Source organism: Crinia signifera, chromosome 12 (assembly GCF_055691185.1).
Source record: "Crinia signifera chromosome 12, ASM5569118v1, whole genome shotgun sequence".
NCBI classification, from domain to species: domain Eukaryota; kingdom Metazoa; phylum Chordata; class Amphibia; order Anura; family Myobatrachidae; genus Crinia; species Crinia signifera.
Genome location: NC_139228.1, coordinates 8,585,545 through 8,606,235, shown reverse-complemented (window position 1 = coordinate 8,606,235; position 20,691 = coordinate 8,585,545). Strand labels below are relative to the sequence as shown.

The following is a 20,691-nucleotide window of genomic DNA, read 5'->3' as shown; positions in this document are numbered from 1 at the left end:
GTGGGCGGAAGTATCGGGCTGCGCCTGGCGGAAGAGTCACCGCGGCCGCTCCCGCCGGTTTCCGGTTGGACAGGTCCAGGCCAGGGCGGAAGCTGACAGGCGTGTGATCATGGCGGATGCTGGGGCTGTTATGGTTCGCTGGCTGGGATGGAGGTGTCTGGGGATTCTCCTGGTGGTGATATCAGGTGAGAGAACTCTGTCTGGCGCTGGTTCCCATCATATGCTGTCATAACAAAAAAAAAAAAATCTATATTTTGGAAAAGCAGGATGGGCTTAGTGGTTAGCATTGCTGCATCAAAGCACTGTGGTCACGAGTTAAGTTCCAGATTGAAGCATTCTCTGAGTAGAGTTTGTATGTGCCACCCATGTTCCCAACTCTGTGGGGTATGTGTGCCCTAAGTCAGTAAATACTGATGCACTGTGCACAACATTACTTAGAATTGTGCTGTTGGAATTCCAGCACAGGCAACTCCCCTGATGTCTGGAATCTGGCAGCGGTATTTTGACAGCCAGCATCCCATAATATATTACATGTGTATGTTATGTTCCTAAGATGTGTAGCAGTCTGGTCCCATACACCTGTATACATGTATAATGATATGATTTATGTGCCTTTGGATTGCTCACCTGTGCTTTATCCTGTCTGTCAGGTCTGTGTCAAGGAAATTCCGTGGAGAGGAAGATCTACATCCCATTGAACAAAACAGCCCCTTGTGTCCGACTCCTGAATGCTACCCATCAAATAGGCTGCCAGTGTAAGTCCCAATGGAGCTTGCTAAACAAAATAAATAGGTTTGTTGTTCTTTCACTGACCATGTGGTATTGACGCTGCACCCAGGTGCGAGTAAGGCGGTATCATTTGCTCGCTCATTATCAGATTATTTTAAATGATTAAATATTGTTTGCTGGATGGGTGATAATTGAGTCAATGTAATAAAGTGTAGATAAGCAAAACATTCATTGGTCTATTCCACTGCGGTCCCTGGATGTTGGAGCCATGTATCTTATTCTGGTCCATTCGCAGTCACGATGTTTCGTGACTGCGCATAAACTTTTATGTGCGCATGTGCAGCCAATTGGTGCGAGCTGGTGCAGCAAATTGTAAAATCATTCAATGGACGGCGGACATTGAATTTTGCAGCTGTGCATGTTAACTAGAATAAGGTCCTATGTGACAGCTGAAGAACATGGCCCTGGGTGTTTATCTTATTTGTGTTCTCAGCTTCCAGGAATGGCGACACCGGGGTGGTCCACGTGGTAGAGATAGTAGAGGACCTGAATTGGGTACTTGAGACCGGTCCTACCCCGCCTTACATGGTGCTGCTTAACGGAAGCTTGTTTACCAAGTAAGATGTGATTAGGTAACGCTAATTTCACATTCCTGCTTTTCTATCTCGTTATAATAATGTGACGGATTTATCTTCCTCGCCGCACCAGGGATACAATGCAGAAACTGAAGGGGAGTTCGCGGATCTCTGGAATGGCCGTTAGCTACGCCAGTCCTTCCCCACCTGACGGCTTCTCATTGGACCTCCCGTGCCCCAGTGATGGGTTTGGTAAGTTCTGTTTCTCTTTAGTATAGATGTGTGAACACGATTTCCTCTGTCAATGAAATAGTGTTAGTATGTCCTCTATGATTCATTGATCCGTTATGGTGGTTGTGGGACGGTCATTGATGGAAAAATGGTAGCACGCAATGAGTAATATCTTGACCGATACAAATCTGTTACTTAGGGCTTTACAACAGCGATCATGGCTCACAATATGCACACTGCAACGGGACCGTATGGAACCCACTGGGAAATGGTTTCTCCTACGAAGATTTTGAATTCCCAATTTTTCTACTTCAAGATGAGAATGAAACGCAGGTTATCAAGCAGGTGAGTGCCATGCTTTCTCAGGCCAATTCTGCTTTCTATTGAGCAGCTGTAAGTTGTATTCAAATACACCGTCCGCAGGTGTATTCCAGAACTGGACAAAATAAAAGGACTGACACCCGGTCAGTTATGGAGCGGTTAATATGAGTGCGCTTGATCAAAGCTGCTGCTTTCAGGGAGGAGCCCGATCCCAGAGTAGGTGCAAAACAACAAAGAAAGTGTAAAGCAGCGCTATAATAAAAGATAATAATAAATTGTTACACTACCAAGTGAATCACTATATAAACATTTTTTAGGTGTTAATGGTACAATAGAATTAATAAGATTAAAAAGTCCAAGGACCGTGTGCAAACAAAATAGTGGTTAGAACTGTATGAAAGATTGAACATAACCTGCACTGAACCGGGCTGGGAGTCCCTTTGAAGGAGTCCTGCAATTGATTTGTAATCCTGGGTACAGCTGGAGGTGATATAAATACAAAGAAATATGGACCACAAGTGTAGTTAAAGCAGCTGTATATGGGAGTGTGTAAAGCTCCCTGTAATGGATAAAAAAGAAGGATATTATACAGCGCTGGGTTTATACTGAATAGAGGGTCTAACACAATTTAACCATATATAAACATTTATTAAACATGATTTAAAACATTAAAATATAGACATTTTTAGAGAATTCTCTATATCACCAATGGGGGTTGGGTAATGGGCAAATTGGAGAGATATTGCTCCAGTGGGTGGAAAGATGGATCAGTTCAGATGCACCTGTGGTAGCAGAATATTTACCAAGTGGTGTTCGGCAGTCTCTCTCCTATATACTGGGGAGGAGGAAAGGTGAAGTCCCGACAGAATCTCCAGCGAGTAGCGGATCCAAATTCACTCAGAAAGACCACAAAAAGTTTTTTCGGGTTTTGGATAACCCAGATGTGTCTTTGTATTGAAGAAATGCTGAGATTGTGGATTCCTTGAATTATTTAGCTGGTCCGGGTAGATAAATAAAGTGCAGATGCAGACTTGGATCGGTAAAGTGCAGGTGCAAGTGACACTGATAGCAGCTCAACGCGTTTCGACGTGTTGGCACGTCTTCTTCAGGAGCAGTAATGACTGGTATGTCAGGGGAAGCTCTATATATACCCTGAGTTAATTAGGGGGGTGTTGCCCAGGTAAAGTGGGTGGTGATTTTATTCCCAATTATTTAAACACAGTAAATACATATAAAAACAGTTGATTCAATATAAATAAAATTAGTTAAAAAACTTGTATGCACAGGAGTATAAGTATCTAGTAGTAATTCATTAAATATCATCATAAACAGTGGTATTGTACGTTTTGTATTGCAAGAAAAGCTCAATAAAGTTTCAAGTCACGTGACCGGAGCAGGTCACGTGATGTACACAATGAAAAAGAAGTTTCTATACGTTGTGATCTATAGCTCTTAGAGATAAGATACCTTCTAGATATCGTAGGGCAGTGCACGGAGGGCAGGGGGTCTGAAAACGCTATATCAATGTGCCGTTAGTGCGGCAACTGTGTCTGAATGTCGTGACCAGCGGAAGTGACATGGATCAGGGCGCAAGTGCGGCGCTAAAGTCCTTCCCCGCTATGGTTGGCGGAAGTCATGTATATCAGGGCGGAAGTGCATCGCCGAAGTTCTTCCCCGCTATGGTTGGCGGAACTATGTACAATTTAGCGTGTGGATGGCATCTACTAGGTAGTTGAAATTGTGCAGCGTGATTGGCGGAAATATTAGTCTTCTGACACATGATTGATATTTACATATCTACAATTTGGTATACTCTAAAACGAGTATAAATGTATTCTGAAAGGGCATAAATCTACAAACACACAATTAAATAATTTGTCTAACCTGCCCTTCGTGCACTGTTTTTTTTTTTGTGTTGTTATTCTTCTTATAGTAGGAGATGGACACCAAAAAAGTAGTTAACCAGATTAATATTAATAGTGGGGGTCTGTATCTACTGGGCGGACCCAAAGTAATGATTACTCATTGTGTAGATATCTACGAAAAAATGATATAAACAATAGACAATTCTGCTTTCTATTGAGCAGCTGTAAGTTGTATTCAAATACACCGTCCGCAGGTGTATTCCAGAACTGGACAATAGAAAAGGACTGACACCCGGTCAGTTATGGAGCGGTTAATATGAGTGCGCTTGATCAAAGCTGCTGCTTTCAGGGGGGAGCCCGCTACCAGAGTAGGTGCAAAACAACAAAGAAAGTGTAAAGCAGCGCTATAATAAATGATAATAATAAATTGTTACACTACCAAGTGAATCACTATATAAACATTTTTTATGTTTTTAATGGTACAATAGAATTAATAAGATTTAAAAAGTCCAAGGACCGTGTGCAAACAAAATAGTGGTTAGAACTGTATGAAAGATTGAACATAACCTGCACTGAACCGGGCTAGGAGTCCCTTTGAAGGAGTCCTGCAATTGATTTGTAATCCTGGGTACAGCTGGAGGTGATGTCTTTTGGCATAAGATGTAATAATTACCATGTCCAGACAGCCTCAACCAGTGTGCGGGTTGCATCAAGGTTTGGAAAAGCAAGGTACTTCCTAATCTTGGGACATCCGTTCAGAAGAATTAGCAGGTGAATCGTGGGTTCTTGCAACAGGTCCTGAATCACACCAATGCTTTTCACTGAACACAGTCAACAAGGCCTTGAAAAAGCTGAGGCTGCCCTCAATTCTTCCCCTCCCTGTGAATGGATGCTCATAGTATCTAGTTACCTGGAGGTGATCCGCAACTTGGTTTGGGCAAGGTACAGGGCAGGCTGTTTTAGCAGGGCAGTGTGGGGCACCCTACAGAAACAGCCTAGCATTGATCATACATTAGCCTACAGCCTTGCGTTTGATCTAGATGAGAGGTGGCTGATGCATCGGCCCAATGCCCTGCATACGATATAGACAGGAGACTGGCAGATATACCAAGCTAAGATGCTATACAGACGGGTGCTAATCATGAACACTTGTTAAAGGTGCAGACAGAGCCTTGTTCGCTGTCCTGGTATTTAGCAGAGCGGCAGACCCAGCTATGTACTTATTGAGAAAACTCAAAGACCTCCACTATATTGTATAAGCGTTTAATGTGTAATGTGCAGGTACTGGACCTTTGTCTTCCATTGTTATTTCCATTGTCAGTACAGTGTGTACCCCAGGTTTTGAGAACGTACGTTGAATGCATGGAGGCGTAGCTGAGTCTTGCTGTGGGTGTGCTCTGACGTCTCCCCTCTTTCTTGTGTAGTGTTACCAGAAGCACAATATCCCTGGGAATGGCAGCAGTGCTCCAGACTATCCACTGTGCGCCATGCAGCTCTCCTCACACATGCACGCCGTCACCAGCACCGTCACCTGCATGAGGCGCAATTCCATCCAGATGTCCTTCAGCATTAACCCAGGTGAGGAGGCCCCGGCCCGGTAAGGGTCACCCCCTCTGTCTGACTACGAATCTGTCCCAAACAGCCCTGCGTGTAATGTGTGATGGGCGTAGAACATAATGACAAACCTAATACAACAATAAACCATTACGCCCTATGCTCAGATCTATAAAGCAATGTACTACGGAACATAATTCCTGCCCCCTTTGTGTACTGACCTGGTCCTGTCCTTTAGAAGCAGTGTGCGACTCTCTCGCTGGTTACAACGTCTGGAGCTCTCTGAAGCCCATCAACGTATCAGGGTCCCTGGCCCCAGAGGATCAGGTCATTGTCTCAGCTGCCAGGGTAAGTGGCGCTTAGAGGAGCGAGGCTGGGAAGTGGGTTCTATCGGACGTTAGACCGAATCTCTGCCCATACAGATGTGTGAGAGGATTAATAGCTGCATGTTGTGATTGGTGTGATTTACAGATGGACAGCCGATCCTTCTTTTGGAACTTGGCCCCAGGAGCGGAGAGCACGGTGTCCGGGCTGGTGACGCAGCTGGCTGCTGCTGAGGCGCTCCATAAAGTGGCCGACTCCCAGTCATTGCCCAGGAATATCATGTTTGCTTTCTTCCAAGGGGTAAGGATGATTGGCGGGAGATATGTCTCTGCTTCTGGCTTAGTGTATAGCGGGTGTCCTGCCATTTATGTGGATATGACTTGTACACCTAGCCATTGTTACAGAACACAGGCACTCCTTAACCCCTCGAGTGGTATGCCCAGAAATTTTCCGGGCTCAGCTGTGCTGCCACAGCGGGCTGTCCCGGAAAATTTCCGGGCATACCACTGATATAGAATAGGTGCGCGCCAGTGGTGTCCAGGTGTGCGCCACTGGCGCAGCACCTCTAGAGCCCCCCCGGTCACATCCTTTAGGTCCCCCTAGTTCCCCCCATCACTTTTTCTCCGGCGATCGGGGTGCGCCGGAGCTCCCTGCCCTGACCCGCCATCACTCACTTTACAGTGATGTCAACCTTTGGACTTAACCTTCCCATTGTCGACGTAATGCTTGTGTCGACTTTCCGACCCTGTCGATCTCAGCCACGTCTACCTGTGTAATGTCTCAAACAAAGCCCTGTTGACCCAATGTATGTCTGCCTTCATAGTGTCCACCTGGCGGCCATATCCCTTGCTCCCTGGTACACCACAAGATTTGTTCTGGTATTGTTTGAGGAACAGATCAAAGGGTTCTAGGTGTTGAGTTGATCTCCAGATTCGTCCAATGGAACATCTGTGGGATGTGCTGGAAGAACAGGTCTGAGCAATGGGGAACTCGCCTTGTAACTTCTGCTAACGTCTTGGTACCAGATACCGCAGGACGCCTTCAGAGGTCATGTGATGTCCATGCCTCAATGGGGCAGAGCTGTTTAGGTGGCACAAGGGGAGCCCTCACAATAATAGGAAGCAGCTGACTGCTGTAACTTCTGGTACTTGTGGTAGTTTACAAATCCGTTCACTGATAGAGAATTGGCTGTCAAGGATTCCCTTGTCCTGACTGATAGGAATGATCTGTTTCTGCAGGAGGTGTTTGATTACATTGGCAGCTCCCGGATGGTGTACGACATGGAGAAAGGACGGTTCCCCGTGAAACTGAGCAACATTCACTCTTTTGTGGAGCTCAGTCAGGTACGTAGTCACCTCTGGTGTGTTACACAGCACAGAGGTGTTCATGCATTGTCGCCCAACCATTCATTGTGCTGCATTTGTCCTGCAGGTGGCGCTAAGAAGCAGTTCCATGCTGTGGGCCCACACTGACCCCATCTCTCGGACTAACGACACTGTGGACGCGGAGGTAGGTGCCTGCTCAGGAATGACACAAATGGAGAGAATGGTGTTGATGTATTATCCCAGAGAAACCTTTCAGTTCTGTTTTCCCCACCCCTCCAGGTTCAGCAGCTGATCCAGACCCTGAAAAACGCCAGCGCCGGCAGCAACGTAACTCTGCAAGAGGTTGACCAGTCTCAGGCCCTCCCACCAGCTTCCTTCCAGCGCTTCCTGAGGGCTCAAAACATACCCGGCGTGGTGCTGACCGACCACAGGGCGGCCTACCGCAACATGTGAGACCACTGCGAATCCACATTATTCCCATGAGTATTGACCCAGCCCAGAAAATTCTGCCCATGCTGTGGGGGACTGGGACACCTTACACGGGGATGCTGGTTGAGTATATCCCAGCAGTGCCCAGCAGGTGGCAGCTAGAACCCTCATTAGATGCTTGTTGGTCACATTTTGGTCTAACTGACTAGATGTAAATGGTCACTGTGTGTATATTTACTGTGACGCCATGTCTCTGCCAGGTACTACAACAGCATGTATGACACCGCCGAGAGCATCAAGATGAACTATCCCAGTGGTATGTCTGAGGAGCAGGAACTGGAGTACATCACGGAAGCCGCCCAGGTGAGAGAAACCAGTACATACAAGTGGAAAATGCCATCGCCTGGATACACATTAAATATGTCCAAAGTATCCTCATGGTGTCATAACTTGGGGAATGTTTCTGTGGTTTGAAGACATTAAACAGGTGCAATTAAGCCAGGAGTCTGATGCGCTTTGTCCTTTGCAGGCCCTTTCGGAAGTGGCCACTGTTCTCGCAAAAACCCTTTACCAGCTAGCAGGAGGGAACGGCACCGCTGAAATCAAGGCGGACCCCAAATCGGTGAGAAACACCAGATTGGGAAATTATATTTTATGTTACACTCTATTCGATTGACTGTATTAAGCTTCTATGTTTATAGAAAACAACTCTTTGTAGAATTCTTACAGGATTACTTCTGTTCTCACAGGTCACTCGGATGTTATACGGGTTCTTGGTAAAGTCCAACAATTCCTGGTTCCAGTCCATCGTTAGGTCTGACTGGAAGGGGAGCCTGGGTGAGTGCAGGCTGCATTGTGCAATTCTCTGTAATAAGCTGGTCTCCAGGTGTGGTCTAACCTCCTGCATGTATGGTCGTGGGGTGAGCTGGTCTCCAGGTGTGGTCTAACCTCCTGCATGTATGGTCATGGGGTGAGCTGGTCTCCAGGTGTGGTCTATCCTCCTACGTGTACACATGTGGGGTGAGCTGGTCTCCAGGTGTGGTCTATCCTCCTACATGTACACATGTGGGGTGAGCTGGTCTCTAAGTCTGGTCTATCCTCATGCATGTACACATGTGGGGTGAGCTGGTCTCCAGGTGTAGGCTATCCTCCTGCATGTACACATGTGGGGTGAGCTGGTCTCCAGGTGTGGTCTATCCCCCTGCGTGTACACATGTGGGGTGAGCTGGTCTCCAAGTCTGGTCTATCCTCCTACATGTACACATGTGGGGTGAGCTGGTCTCCAGGTGTGGTCTATCCCCCTGCGTGTACACATGTGGGGTGAGCTGGTCTCCAAGTCTGGTCTATCCTCCTACATGTACACATGTGGGGTGAGCTGGTCTCCAGGTGGGGTCTATCCCCCTGCGTGTACACATGTGGGGTGAGGTGGTCTATCCTCCTGCATGTACATGTGGGGTAAGCTGGTCTCCATGTGTGGTCTATCCTCCTGCATGTACATGTGGGGTAAGCTGGTCTCCAGGTGTGGTCTATCCCCCTGCGTGTACACATGTGGGGTGAGCTGGTCTCCAGGTGTGGTCTATCCCCCTGCGTGTACACATGTGGGGTGAGCTGGTCTCCAGGTGTGGTCTATCCCCCTGCGTGTACACATGTGGGGTGAGCTGGTCTCCAGGTGTGGTCTATCCCCCTGCGTGTACACATGTGGGGTGAGCTGGTCTCCAGGTGTGGTCTATCCCCCTGCGTGTACACATGTGGGGTGAGCTGGTCTCCAGGTGTGGTCTATCCTCCTGCATGTACATGTGGGGTGAGCTGGTCTCCAGGTGTGGTCTATCCCCCTGCGTGTACACATGTGGGGTGAGGTGGTCTATCCTCCTGCATGTACATGTGGGGTAAGCTGGTCTCCATGTGTGGTCTATCCTCCTGCATGTACATGTGGGGTAAGCTGGTCTCCAGGTGTGGTCTATCCCCCTGCGTGTACACATGTGGGGTGAGCTGGTCTCCAGGTGTGGTCTATCCTCCTGCGTGTACACATGTGGGGTGAGCTGGTCTCCAGGTGTGGTCTATCCTCCTGCATGTACATGTGGGGTGAGCTGGTCTCCAGGTGTGGTCTATCCCCCTGCGTGTACACATGTGGGGTGAGGTGGTCTATCCTCCTGCATGTACATGTGGGGTAAGCTGGTCTCCATGTGTGGTCTATCCTCCTGCGTGTACACATGTGGGGTGAGCTGGTCTCCAGGTGTGGTCTATCCTCCTACGTGTACACATGTGGGGGTGAGCTGGTCTCTAGGTGTGGTCTATCCCCCTGCGTGTGCACATGTGGGGTGAGCTGGTCTCCAGGTGTGGTCTATCCTTCTACGTGTACACATGTGGGGTGAGCTGGTCTCCAGGTGTGGTCTATCCTCCTACGTGTACACATGTGGGGTGAGCTGGTCTCCAGGTGTGGTCTATCCCCCTGCGTGTACACATGTGGGGTGAGGTGGTCTATCCTCCTGCATGTACATGTGGGGTGAGCTGGTCTCCAGTTGTGGTCTATCCTCCTGCATGTACATGTGGGGTGAGCTGGTCTCCAGGTGTGGTCTATCCTCCTGCATGTACATGTGGGGTGAGCTGGTCTCCAGGTGTGGTCTATCCTCCTGCATGTACATGTGGGGTAAGCTGGTCTCCAGGTGTGGTCTATCCCCTTACATGTACACATGTGGGGTGAGCTGGTCTCCAGGTGTGGTCTATCCCCCTGCGTGTACACATGTGGGGTGAGCTGGTCTCCAGGTGTGGTCTATCCTCCTACGTGTACACATGTGGGGTGAGCTGGTCTCCAGGTGTGGTCTATCCCCCTGCGTGTGCACATGTGGGGTGAGCTGGTCTCCAGGTGTGGTCTATCCCCCTGCGTGTGCACATGTGGGGTGAGCTGGTCTCCAGGTGTGGTCTATCCCCCTGCGTGTGCACATGTGGGGTGAGCTGGTCTCCAGGTGTGGTCTATCCCCCTGCGTGTACACATGTGGGGTGAGCTGGTCTCCAGGTGTGGTCTATCCTCCTACGTGTGCACATGTGGGGTGAGCTGGTCTCCAGGTGTGGTCTATCCCCCTGCGTGTGCACATGTGGGGTAAGCTGGTCTCCAGGTGTGGTCTATCCCCCTGCGTGTGCACATGTGGGGTGAGCAGGTCTCCAGGTGTGGTCTATCCTCCTGCGTGTACACATGTGGGGTGAGCTGGTCTCCAGGTGTGGTCTATCCTCCTGCGTGTACACATGTGGGGTGAGCTGGTCTCCAGGTGTGGTCTATCCCCCTGTGTGTACACATGTGGGGTGAGCTGGTCTCCAGGTGTGGTCTATCCTCCTGCGTGTGCACATGTGGGGTAAGCTGGTCTCCAGGTGTGGTCTATCCCCCTGCGTGTACACATGTGGGGTGAGCTGGTCTCCAGGTGTGGTCTATCCTCCTGCGTGTACACATGTGGAGTGAGCTGGTTTCCAGGTGTGGTCTATCATCCTGCGTGTACACATGTGGGGGTGAGCTGGTCTCCAGGTGTGGTCTATCCTCCTGCGTGTACACATGTGGGGTGAGCTGGTCTCCAGGTGTGGTCTATCCCCCTGCGTGTGCACATGTGGGGTGAGCTGTTCTCCATGTGTGGTCTATCCTCCTACGTGTACACATGTGGGGTGAGCTGGTCTCCAGGTGTGGTCTATCTCCCTGCATGTACACATGTGGGGTGAGCTGGTCTCCAGGTGTGGTCTATCCCCCTGCGTGTACACACGTGGGGTGAGCTGGTCTCCAGGTGTGGTCTATCCCCCTGCGTGTACACATGTGGGGTGAGCTGGTCTCCAGGTGTGGTCTATCCTCCTGCATGTACATGTGGGGTGAGCTGGTCTCCAGGTGTGGTCTATCCTCCTGCGTGTACACATGTGGGGTGAGCTGGTCTCCAGGTGTGGTCTATCCTCCTGCATGTACATGTGGGGTGAGCTGGTCTCCAGGTGTGGTCTATCCCCCTGCGTGTACACATGTGGGGTGAGCTGGTCTCCAGGTGTGGTCTATCCTCCTGCATGTACATGTGGGGTGAGCTGGTCTCCAGGTGTGGTCTATCCCCCTGCGTGTACACATGTGGGGTGAGCTGGTCTCCAGGTGTGGTCTATCCCCCTTCGTGTACACATGTGGGGTGAGCTGGTCTCCAGGTGTGGTCTATCCCCCTACGTGTGCACATGTGGGGTGAGCTGGTCTCCAGGTGTGGTCTATCCTCCTGCATGTACATGTGGGGTGAGCTGGTCTCCAGGTGTGGTCTATCCTCCTGCATGTACATGTGGGGTAAGCTGGTCTCCAGGTGTGGTCTATCCTCCTGCGTGTGCACATGTGGGGTGAGCTGGTCTCCAGGTGTGGTCTATCCCCCTGCGTGTACGCATGTGGGGTGAGCTGGTCTCCAGGTGTGGTCTATCCCCCTGCGTGTACATGTGGGGTGAGCTGGTCTCCAGGTGTGGTCTATCCCCCTACGTGTACACATGTGGGGTGAGCTGGTCTCCAGGTGTGGTCTATCCCCCTACGTGTACACATGTGGGGTGAGCTGGTCTCCAGGTGTGGTCTATCCCCCTGCGTGTACATGTGGGGTGAGCTGGTCTCCAGGTGTGGTCTATCCCCCTACGTGTACACATGTGGGGTGAGCTGGTCTCCAGGTGTGGTCTATCCCCCTACGTGTACACATGTGGGGTGAGCTGGTCTCCAGGTGTGGTCTATCCTCCTGCGTGTACACATGTGGGGTGAGCTGGTCTCCAGGTGTGGTCTATCCCCCTGCGTGTACACATGTGGGGTGAGCTGGTCTCCAGGTGTGGTCTATCCCCCTGCGTGTACACATGTGGGGTGAGCTGGTCTCCAGGTGTGGTCTATCCCCCTGCGTGTACATGTGGGGTAAGCTGGTCTCCAGGTGTGGTCTATCCCCCTACGTGTACACATGTGGGGTGAGCTGGTCTCCAGGTGTGGTCTATCCCCCTGCGTGTACATGTGGGGTAAGCTGGTCTCCAGGTGTGGTCTATCCCCCTACGTGTACACATGTGGCGTGAGCTGGTCTCCAGGTGTGGTCTATCCCCCTACGTGTACACATGTGGGGTGAGCTGGTCTCCAGGTGTGGTCTATCCTGCATGACTGACATGACTGCACTGTACTTACTCCCGAGAACACTGTGCTACCTCTGCCAAGCGTCAGCAATAGGGGACTTGGTGACCAGCTCCGCTCATTCTATTCTTTTCTTAAATCTAACTGTGGCCATGTTGTCCTGCATATATGAGAGAAAGTCATTTATTCACATTTAGTTCAAGCGCATGATCCTGTTGCTCAACCTGACCAATTGGCTAATTCATTCTGCTATTCACCGCTTTTCCAGAGGACCACCAGCCCCAGTATTACGTGACGGCAAGCTCGCATCCAAGCGATCCCGTAGCCAACAACCCTACCCGCCTCCTGATCTCTGTACTCAGCAACCTTACCGGGCAGGTCGTAAATTTCACTCAAGAGCAATGCCAGAACCTTAAAAAGGAAACGGATCCCAAGAAAGAGGCAAGTCAAGCTGCTTGTCCTGCCCGCTCATCCTAATTATCATCAAAACCTCCTTGATGTCCAAGCTGATTATTGGGAGGACCCTTATCTGGGCCTTGTAAAAGATATCTACCATTCAAAAATCCTGCATGATGGTTTATTAATGGTGTTACCGCTTGCTGCCTTATGGTTTCAATAAAGCACTTTATAATGCTTTAGTATTAAAACTATTATCACCGTTTTTCTGAAGCCAAATCCAACTGACACATCAACTTATTTATTGCAGATAGCTAGTCCTCATTGCTGTGAGTGCCTCCTCATTGCTGTGAGTGCCTAACCTTTCATGCAGTAGAAAAGTCGGTGTGTTAAAGTGATGCATTTTAACCATAAGGCTAAAGGAATTAACTTCCCTATCATACAGTTACAAACATGCGCTGCAATGGCTACTAAGTGTACATAACATGTCAATGTCACAGTCTCTTCACTCATTCTTTTATATTTTTCCTCTAGCTATACGAGTACTACTGGGTACAGGGTCCGATCAATGAGAATTCAACCTCCAGGACACCGTATTGTGTGAGGAGCACCACCCACAGCCAACACGCCAAGTCTCCGGCTTTTGAGTTGGACGAGTGGGGCTCCACGGAGTACTCCACCTGGACTGAGAGCCGCTGGAAAGAGATTCGGGCTCGCATATTCCTCGTGCCCAGTCACCAGTTCGAGGTAAGACTGCCATCAGTAATGGTTTTGTAAGCGGCCGAGCAGGAGTACTGGATATAGAGTCATGTATAATGCGGGAGGAAGTGAATTTAAAATGTGCTAATTATTTAGTAGAACTTTAAATGACTAGCTTTGGTACTTGTGTATTATCTGGGCGCCCGATGTTAAAATCGCATGCCTTAACTTAAGGCATGTGATCAGACCTGACCAACCTGATTTTCGGGGTTTTGTTCCCGTACAACTAAAAAATCGGTTGCATCGCATGCCGACCCGATTTTCCCATTGGATCTAATGTTAAATTGTACCTGACACTCAATTTTACATTGGATCCAATGCTAAATGCCCCCCAGACCCGATTTTTCATTGTATACCCACCCTGATGGTTAATTATTAGGTCAAATGCCTCCCCAATGTTAAGGCACCCCACCATCAACACCAACCCGAAGCGTGGCGAGCGCGGAATACGAGCCCGAAGCCTGCCGAGCGCAGCAAGCCCCCCGAGGGAACGCGGATTACTTAACATGTATTCCTTGTGCGCTCGCCATGCTTAGGGTTGGCGTTGATGGTGGGGTGCCGTTAACAATGGGGGGGCATTTGACCTAATAATTAACCATCAGGGTGGGTATACAATGAAAAATCGGGTCTGGGGGGCATTTAACATTGGATCCAATGTAAAAATTGGGTCGAATCTGTCACATCGCATGTGATTTGGTCGCATGCGATGTGACCAATTTTTACGACCCAAATGTCAAAATCAGACGCCCAGATAATACACAAGTACCCTAGCTTTTGCATGAAAAGTACAGAATAGGAGGCCATTTTGTGGGCGTTTCCAACATGTTAGTCTGTTCAGTAGTTCCTGGTGACGTTACAGATGCGGAATTCAGATCTCACCTAAATCTTATTGCTACACGCCTGTCTTTTATTCCCCCTGCAGGTGATTACGCTGATTGTGGGCATTCTGGTTCTGCTGGTCTCTCTGACAGTCACTTACTTTATCAACGCCAAAGCAGACATCTTGTTCTCCAACACTGATGACAGTGGATCAGTAGCCTACTAGAGACACTGCTGCCCTCTGCTGGAGGGAGGACTGCGATGCGCCGCTTGCACTGGTTGGGTGGTAAATACCCGTGCTGCTTTTATCGAGGAGCCACACTGGAAAAGGACTTCACGGTTTTGTTTTCTGCAATTCAAGCAGCATTCGTGACTGGGAGCCAATCGTGTCCACACCCCCCCCGATGACAAAAGTGCATTGTGACCATACTCAAAATTTTGGGCCAATATGGGGGGGGGGGGGGGGAGACTTCCGGTTGGGCGGAATGTGTTCTCATCATTCCTAGTGCACTGTGGTCGCTGACAGATAATGGGGAGGCTCACAGAACAAAAATCTGATTTGAATATTCCAACAGCCAAAACGGATGCCTGTCCTCGATCTTATATCTCCGGACCCCTCATTCCTCCTTTCTTGTCCTTTTGTCAGTGTGAAAGACTTTAAAAGTTGCTACTGTAATTTTGTTAATTAACTGAATGCTGCTCTCGTCTGATTCCCCAGACCCCTGCCAATACACACCCCCCACCCCAGTTCCCCAACGTAACGCTAGAAAAGTGCAGCAAGTTACTGTCAGGCCAAGAAGTTTGATTTCTCCCGTTGATGTAGAGACACTGATGGCAGAAAACGTAATCTCCTGCTCTCGCCCAGTGCTCCTCTGTGAGCATAGTAACACAGGAAGGTGACGGAACAGACGCACACTATGAATACCATTAACTCTGTCATGTAACGGGGACATAAAAATAGCTTCATATAGGCAAAAGTTTTGTGGGCGGAGCTGGAGCCCGGGAGAATGCAGCCTATTCGCACCATCACTGAGGCATGCTGGGAGGCGACGGGAAGGAGACGCAGCACAATGGCTGCTTCAATAACAGTGGTGATATCAGCCCAGATTTACTGCTTATGTTAGTAAGTGGTCTGTCATACTGTAAGACAGTGGTTCACACAGTGTCCTCCAAGGCACTCTAGCATTACAGACTTTAAGGATACCCATGGCTCGGCACATACTAATTATGGCACTTGTGCCATAACATAGCTATCCTTAAAACCTGGATCGCTAGGGATCCTTGAGGTCCGTGTTTGGGGAACTCCTGCTATACGTTATTGTATTTCTGTCATTAAAGGAAATGGTTAAATCTTCCAGTTGGGAAATATCATTGCGTGAGATAATACGTTTGCCATAGGGATAGTAATGACAGACCTATTCGCCTGCACCTGTAAATGGGTTCCCCGTGCTTTTGGTTAAAGCGTTGTTTAAAAAAAATAAAACCTTCAAATCAGACTGCATGCAGTGCTACTTTATAACTTATGAGTGGTGTGTATTAGGCTGGGAGAGAGTGCGGGTAGTACTGCTTTATAGATTGTAGGTGGTGTAACAGCTGGTGAATGGCAGTGTGCAGTACTACTATATAACCTGTAGGTGGTGTGTAAGGCTTAGGATGACATTTCCTGCAGTACTGATGTGTAACAGCTGGGGAGATATAAAACCAGACTTCAGAGCTAATTTGGTATGTTAATACAGCCCACCGATGATTGTATCCATATAACTTCCATAGTTTGTGTCCCTGAATTTTATGTCCACGTCCCCATCTTGCATATTCTCGCCCCCCACATTCAGCTGCTGTCACTGGAGTGCCAGGGTCACGTGGCAGATGGGGAATGAGTATGGGACAGCAGCACAGAAGCGGAGGCTAGACCTGACTATGTAACCTGTGCCTTCTGCCTTCACTCCCCCTCCCCCTGATTGTCCTATGGAGATAGACACATCAATAATACCCCTTTCAGACATACGCAAATATCCCGGGATTTTTCACGTGCACGCACATAATCCTGGGACTAGAGTATGTCTGATTGGCTCTACCCGCACCTGCAATGTACCCAGGATTTTTAAAATCCCAGGTAAAGGGAATGTCTGAAAGGGGTATCATACAGAAGCCTTTATGGTGTGCATGGTCTTATCATCCCTGCTGGTAAGTGGGGGGTGAAGGTGGATTACATACAGCTCAAAAAGGGACGCAAAAATGACAGCTTTATATAATTCAATCGTGTGTTCACCATTGGTGGTAATAGCCATTGTATTATCAGTATACGTACGGACACTGTGCGCACGGTGCTGATCGCAGGCCCTGTTAGCAGCCTGTGCTGTTGCTAGCTCCCAGGCTGTGAGTGATGCAACATCAGGTAATGTCAGAGCTGTTATTGCTGGATCTGGATGTAAACAAGACAACTGGCACCCAAGGGGAATCTCACTATCTGGCACAGCGGTGGCATTATGCCCAGAGAGGCAGGGAAAGTTCATGGCATACACTGCAGCGCCTCCATCACCACCGCCCTGGGCATCCGTAAACACTCCACACTTTGTCCTGGAGGCTGGGAGCTCCCTGTGGCATAAAGGGGGAGGGGGTGGTATTTATAAATGTCTGTTCCACCTGGGAAGAAAAGCTATACGTTGCCAGCTTGACCAATCAGAACCCATCTGTCACGTTTATAGCCGGTTAGAAATTCAAAGCGTGTGGGATTGGTTGCTGTTGGCAACATACTCCTTCACACACAATTGCTTATTCCTACTAACTATTATCGTGTTCTGTGCAATTAAAACCTCTGAATGGGAGAATTTATTAAATATCCAATGCAGTTAATATGCAGAGAAATATTAAAACCAGCTCCCCTGTATCTTACCGGCTGGTAGTTAGACCAGGACAAGTACAAATAAGCTGGGGGGGATTTGGGCAATTTCCCTCTTGCGGAATAATCAAGAATCGTGAATGCTGAGACTTGTAGTCCAGAGAGGGTGGTCGCTTCTCTTACATCCACATTAACCGCGTACCATAGACTTTTTGAGTTTTGACCAAACACAAAACAAGGGATTATATCAAAACACTAAAATGTCATATAATACGATCATACTGTGAAGATGTATAATACTTTAATATCTATATATCAAGTTAATATATGCAGCTAATAAGAGTCCACACCCGTAAACCAAAAAATAAATAAATAATGTAATGGCGTCGGGACTATTTGAATTTAAAACGAGTATAATTTAAATGGAAATGTAAAAAAAAAAAAAAATCGTTTCCAGTTCAAAAAAAGTATAAAAAAAAAAATGGGAAAGACCGGTGTATATTTTTCTCTGAGGGTTACATATATAATTACAGATTAGTGGTAATTTTCATTTGCATAAAAACCGAGGTTGCGAATACGGTTCCAGCACCCAATATTGCTATCGTAGAATGTGATTTTATATAGCGTTTCCTCACCACGCACGTGTTATTGTTCCGGGATAAATAGAAGGTGTCGCTGACTCCCATGACCTCTGAACCCAGCTGACTTCTGTGCGGAGAAGGGGTGGGGGGAGGGATGGGCTGAGAACCAAGGAGAGGTGACAGCTGCCCCTAGCCCTGAGGGGTAAAAGATGCGAGAGGAATCAACAGTATGCCAGGGGAACACATGTCCCTGAACACACGCAGCACCCAGATGCAGCTTGTTTATAGGGTAATATACTGAGCGTCTCGCTTAGACAGTTTCACTGCTACAACATGGATTTGCAAAGGGGGATAAACAGCATAAATATAACACAATCATTTTGTCCACTAGGCAACCTAAGCATCAGTATAGGGCCCAATGGGCCCCTAGCTGCCAGCAGGGAACAAACGTGTTGCTGCTTTTGCTGCTCTATCATTCCCAGAGCATTCTAGGTTTGGTCACGTCACCAGTGACAACATACCCTGCCTCTTATCAATGTCACGCACCTATCTCGGAGCCGGGGGAGTATGTCCGGGAATGGCTGTGGTTTTTAAAGTGGCAATCTTTTTCTAGGTAAAATAAGGACTTCCCAGAGAGCTGAGGCAATGCTTATGGGAGGTCGGGAGACGTCCTTCAAGAATATGAGTTTTGTCATCAAACTGCTCTGCCCTCAAAGTACACCAAGGTGATGGAGGGTCAGCTTGACATCTTAAGGGTCAAAAAAACAGCAGGAAGTTACAGTAGTCCGTGCGGGAAAGGGACTGTAGTGGGGATAGAAGTGTGATGGGGAACCAGGTAGCAGGATGTTACAGTAGTCAGTGTGGGAAAGGGACTGTAGCGGGGATAGAAGCGTGATGGGGAACCAGGTAGCAGGATGTTACAGTAGTCAGTGTGGGAAAGGTATTGTATTGGGGATAGAAGTGTGATGGGGAACCAGGTAGCAGGATGTTACAGTAGTCAGTGTGGGAAAGGTATTGTATTGGGGATAGAAGTGTGATGGGGGAACCAGGTAGCAGGATGTTACAGTAGTCAGTGGGCGGTATTCAATGAGCCGGAATCGCCAAGTTTTATGGCGATTCTGTGTTTTTATCGTGTCTGACGGTGATTTTTGGAGCCCCAAATGCGAATCACCCTATTCAATGAGCTGAAATCGCCGATGACGACCGGTGAATGAAGCAGCAATCGCCAAATGTTATTCTCTACAAATCGCCGTTTTTTGTCTATAGGATTTTACATGGGGAATCGACGGTAGTTGAGGGGAATCGCCAAAAGTGTATTCAATGAGAAGTTGGCGATTCCTTTTTCTTCTTTCATATCGCCGTTCCTCACCGAGTGTCCCTCGTCATCTTTTTATGGTGAACTTTTATAGGAACATGTGAAATAATTGGTTTTAAGTGTTCTATTTAACTATGCAAGTCTAATGTATTATTATTTGCTGCCCTTGTGTGATGTCATGGTCGTAGAAGTGCTATACAAATATATATTTAATTTCTTCAGGTATTTTTTTTTTCTCCCACAAAGCACTGTTCTTACCCATGGTGCACCTCACTTACCCATGATTCTCCTCCCCACCTCACTCCTTCGTTTGCCCTTTGAGCAGATTACCCAGCGTTTGCCGTATGCTGTATGGGAAGCGTTTGTCCAGGGTAATTTGCTTTTTTCTTGCATTTCTCTGCATTTTTTTAAACAACTGACTACATTAATGCGGCTGTATAGGGAAACGCCGGTATGGCTGAGAATCGCCGTTAGGGCCGGCGATTCTCAGCCACGTTGAATAGGGTGACTTGGCGACTCCCCACGAATCCCCATGCATGGCGATTCACAGCTAAAAACCGGCGATTGGCAGGCGAATGTTAAATCTGGATCACTGTGACCAACGATTCTGGCTCATTGAATACCGCCCAGTGTGGGAAAGGCACTGTATTGGGGATAGAAGTGTGATGGGGGAACCAGGTAGCAGGATGTTACAGTAGTCAGTGTGGGAAAGGGACTGTAGTGGGGGTAGAAGCGTGATGGGGGAACCAGGTAGCAGGATGTTACAGTAGTCAGTGCGGGAAAGGGACTATATTGGGGATAGAAGTGTGATGGGGGAACCAGGTAGCAGGATGTTACAGTAGTCAGTGCGGGAAATGGTCTGTAGTGGAAATAGTAGTGTGATGGGGGAACCAGGTAGCAGGATGTTACAGTAGTCAGTGTGGGAAAGGCACTGTATTGGGGATAGAAGTGTGATGGGGGAACCAGGTAGCAGGATGTTACAGTAGTCAGTGTGGGAAAGGGACTGTAGTGGGGGTAGAAGCGTGATGGGGGAACCAGGTAGCAGGATGTTACAGTAGTCAGTGCGGGAAAGGGACTATATTGGGGATAGAAGTGTGATGGGGGAACCAGGTAGCAGGATGTTACAGTAGTCAGTGCGGGAAATGGTCTGTAGTGGAAATAGTAGTGTGATGGGGGAACCAGGTAGCAGGATGTTACAGTAGTCAGTGCGGGAAAGGGATTGTAATGGGGATAGAAGTGTGATGGGGGAACCAGGTAGCAGGATGTTACAGTAGTCAGTGCGGGAAATGGTCTGTAGTGGAAATAGTAGTGTGATGGGGAACCAGGTAGCAGGATGTTACAGTAGTCAGTGCGGGAAAGGGACTGTAGTGGGGATAGAAGTGTGATGGGGAACCAGGTAGCAGGATGTTACAGTAGTCAGTGCGGGAAAGGGACTGTATTGGGGATAGAAGTGTGATGGGGGAACCACGTAGCAGGATGTTACAGTAGTCAGTGCGGGAAAGGGATTGTAATGGGGATAGAAGTGTGATGGGGGAACCAGGTA

At 48.5% G+C, this 20,691-nt stretch overlaps 1 protein-coding gene across 2 annotated transcripts; it reads left to right on the top strand.

The window, feature by feature from the left end:
- The first annotated feature begins 2 nt into the window (after positions 1-2).
- Positions 3-15,909, top strand: NCSTN (nicastrin). Of its 2 annotated transcripts, none has more exons than XM_083167126.1 (17): positions 3-185; positions 651-755; positions 1,223-1,346; positions 1,438-1,556; positions 1,735-1,880; positions 5,146-5,299; positions 5,517-5,623; positions 5,747-5,899; positions 6,838-6,942; positions 7,031-7,108; positions 7,204-7,373; positions 7,614-7,716; positions 7,883-7,975; positions 8,103-8,190; positions 12,708-12,880; positions 13,370-13,582; positions 14,517-15,909. In XM_083167126.1, the coding sequence occupies exons 1-17, from the start codon at positions 110-112 to the stop codon at positions 14,637-14,639; spliced, it is 2,130 nt and encodes a 709-aa protein (XP_083023252.1). In that variant the 5' UTR covers positions 3-109; the 3' UTR covers positions 14,640-15,909. The 2 variants fall into 2 exon arrangements, with proteins under 2 accessions (XP_083023252.1, XP_083023251.1); XM_083167125.1 differs by having other exon boundaries at positions 4-185; positions 5,514-5,623.
- The last annotated feature ends 4,782 nt before the right edge of the window (positions 15,910-20,691 follow it).

Coding starts and splice junctions, on each gene's coding strand:
- NCSTN (XM_083167125.1), top strand. CDS start 110: ATGGCGGATGCTGGGGCTGTTATGGTTCGCTGGCTGGGATGGAGGTGT. Junction 186..650: donor TCTCCTGGTGGTGATATCAG/GTGAGAGAACTC, acceptor CCTGTCTGTCAG/GTCTGTGTCAAGGAAATTCC. Junction 756..1,222: donor CCATCAAATAGGCTGCCAGT/GTAAGTCCCAAT, acceptor TTGTGTTCTCAG/CTTCCAGGAATGGCGACACC.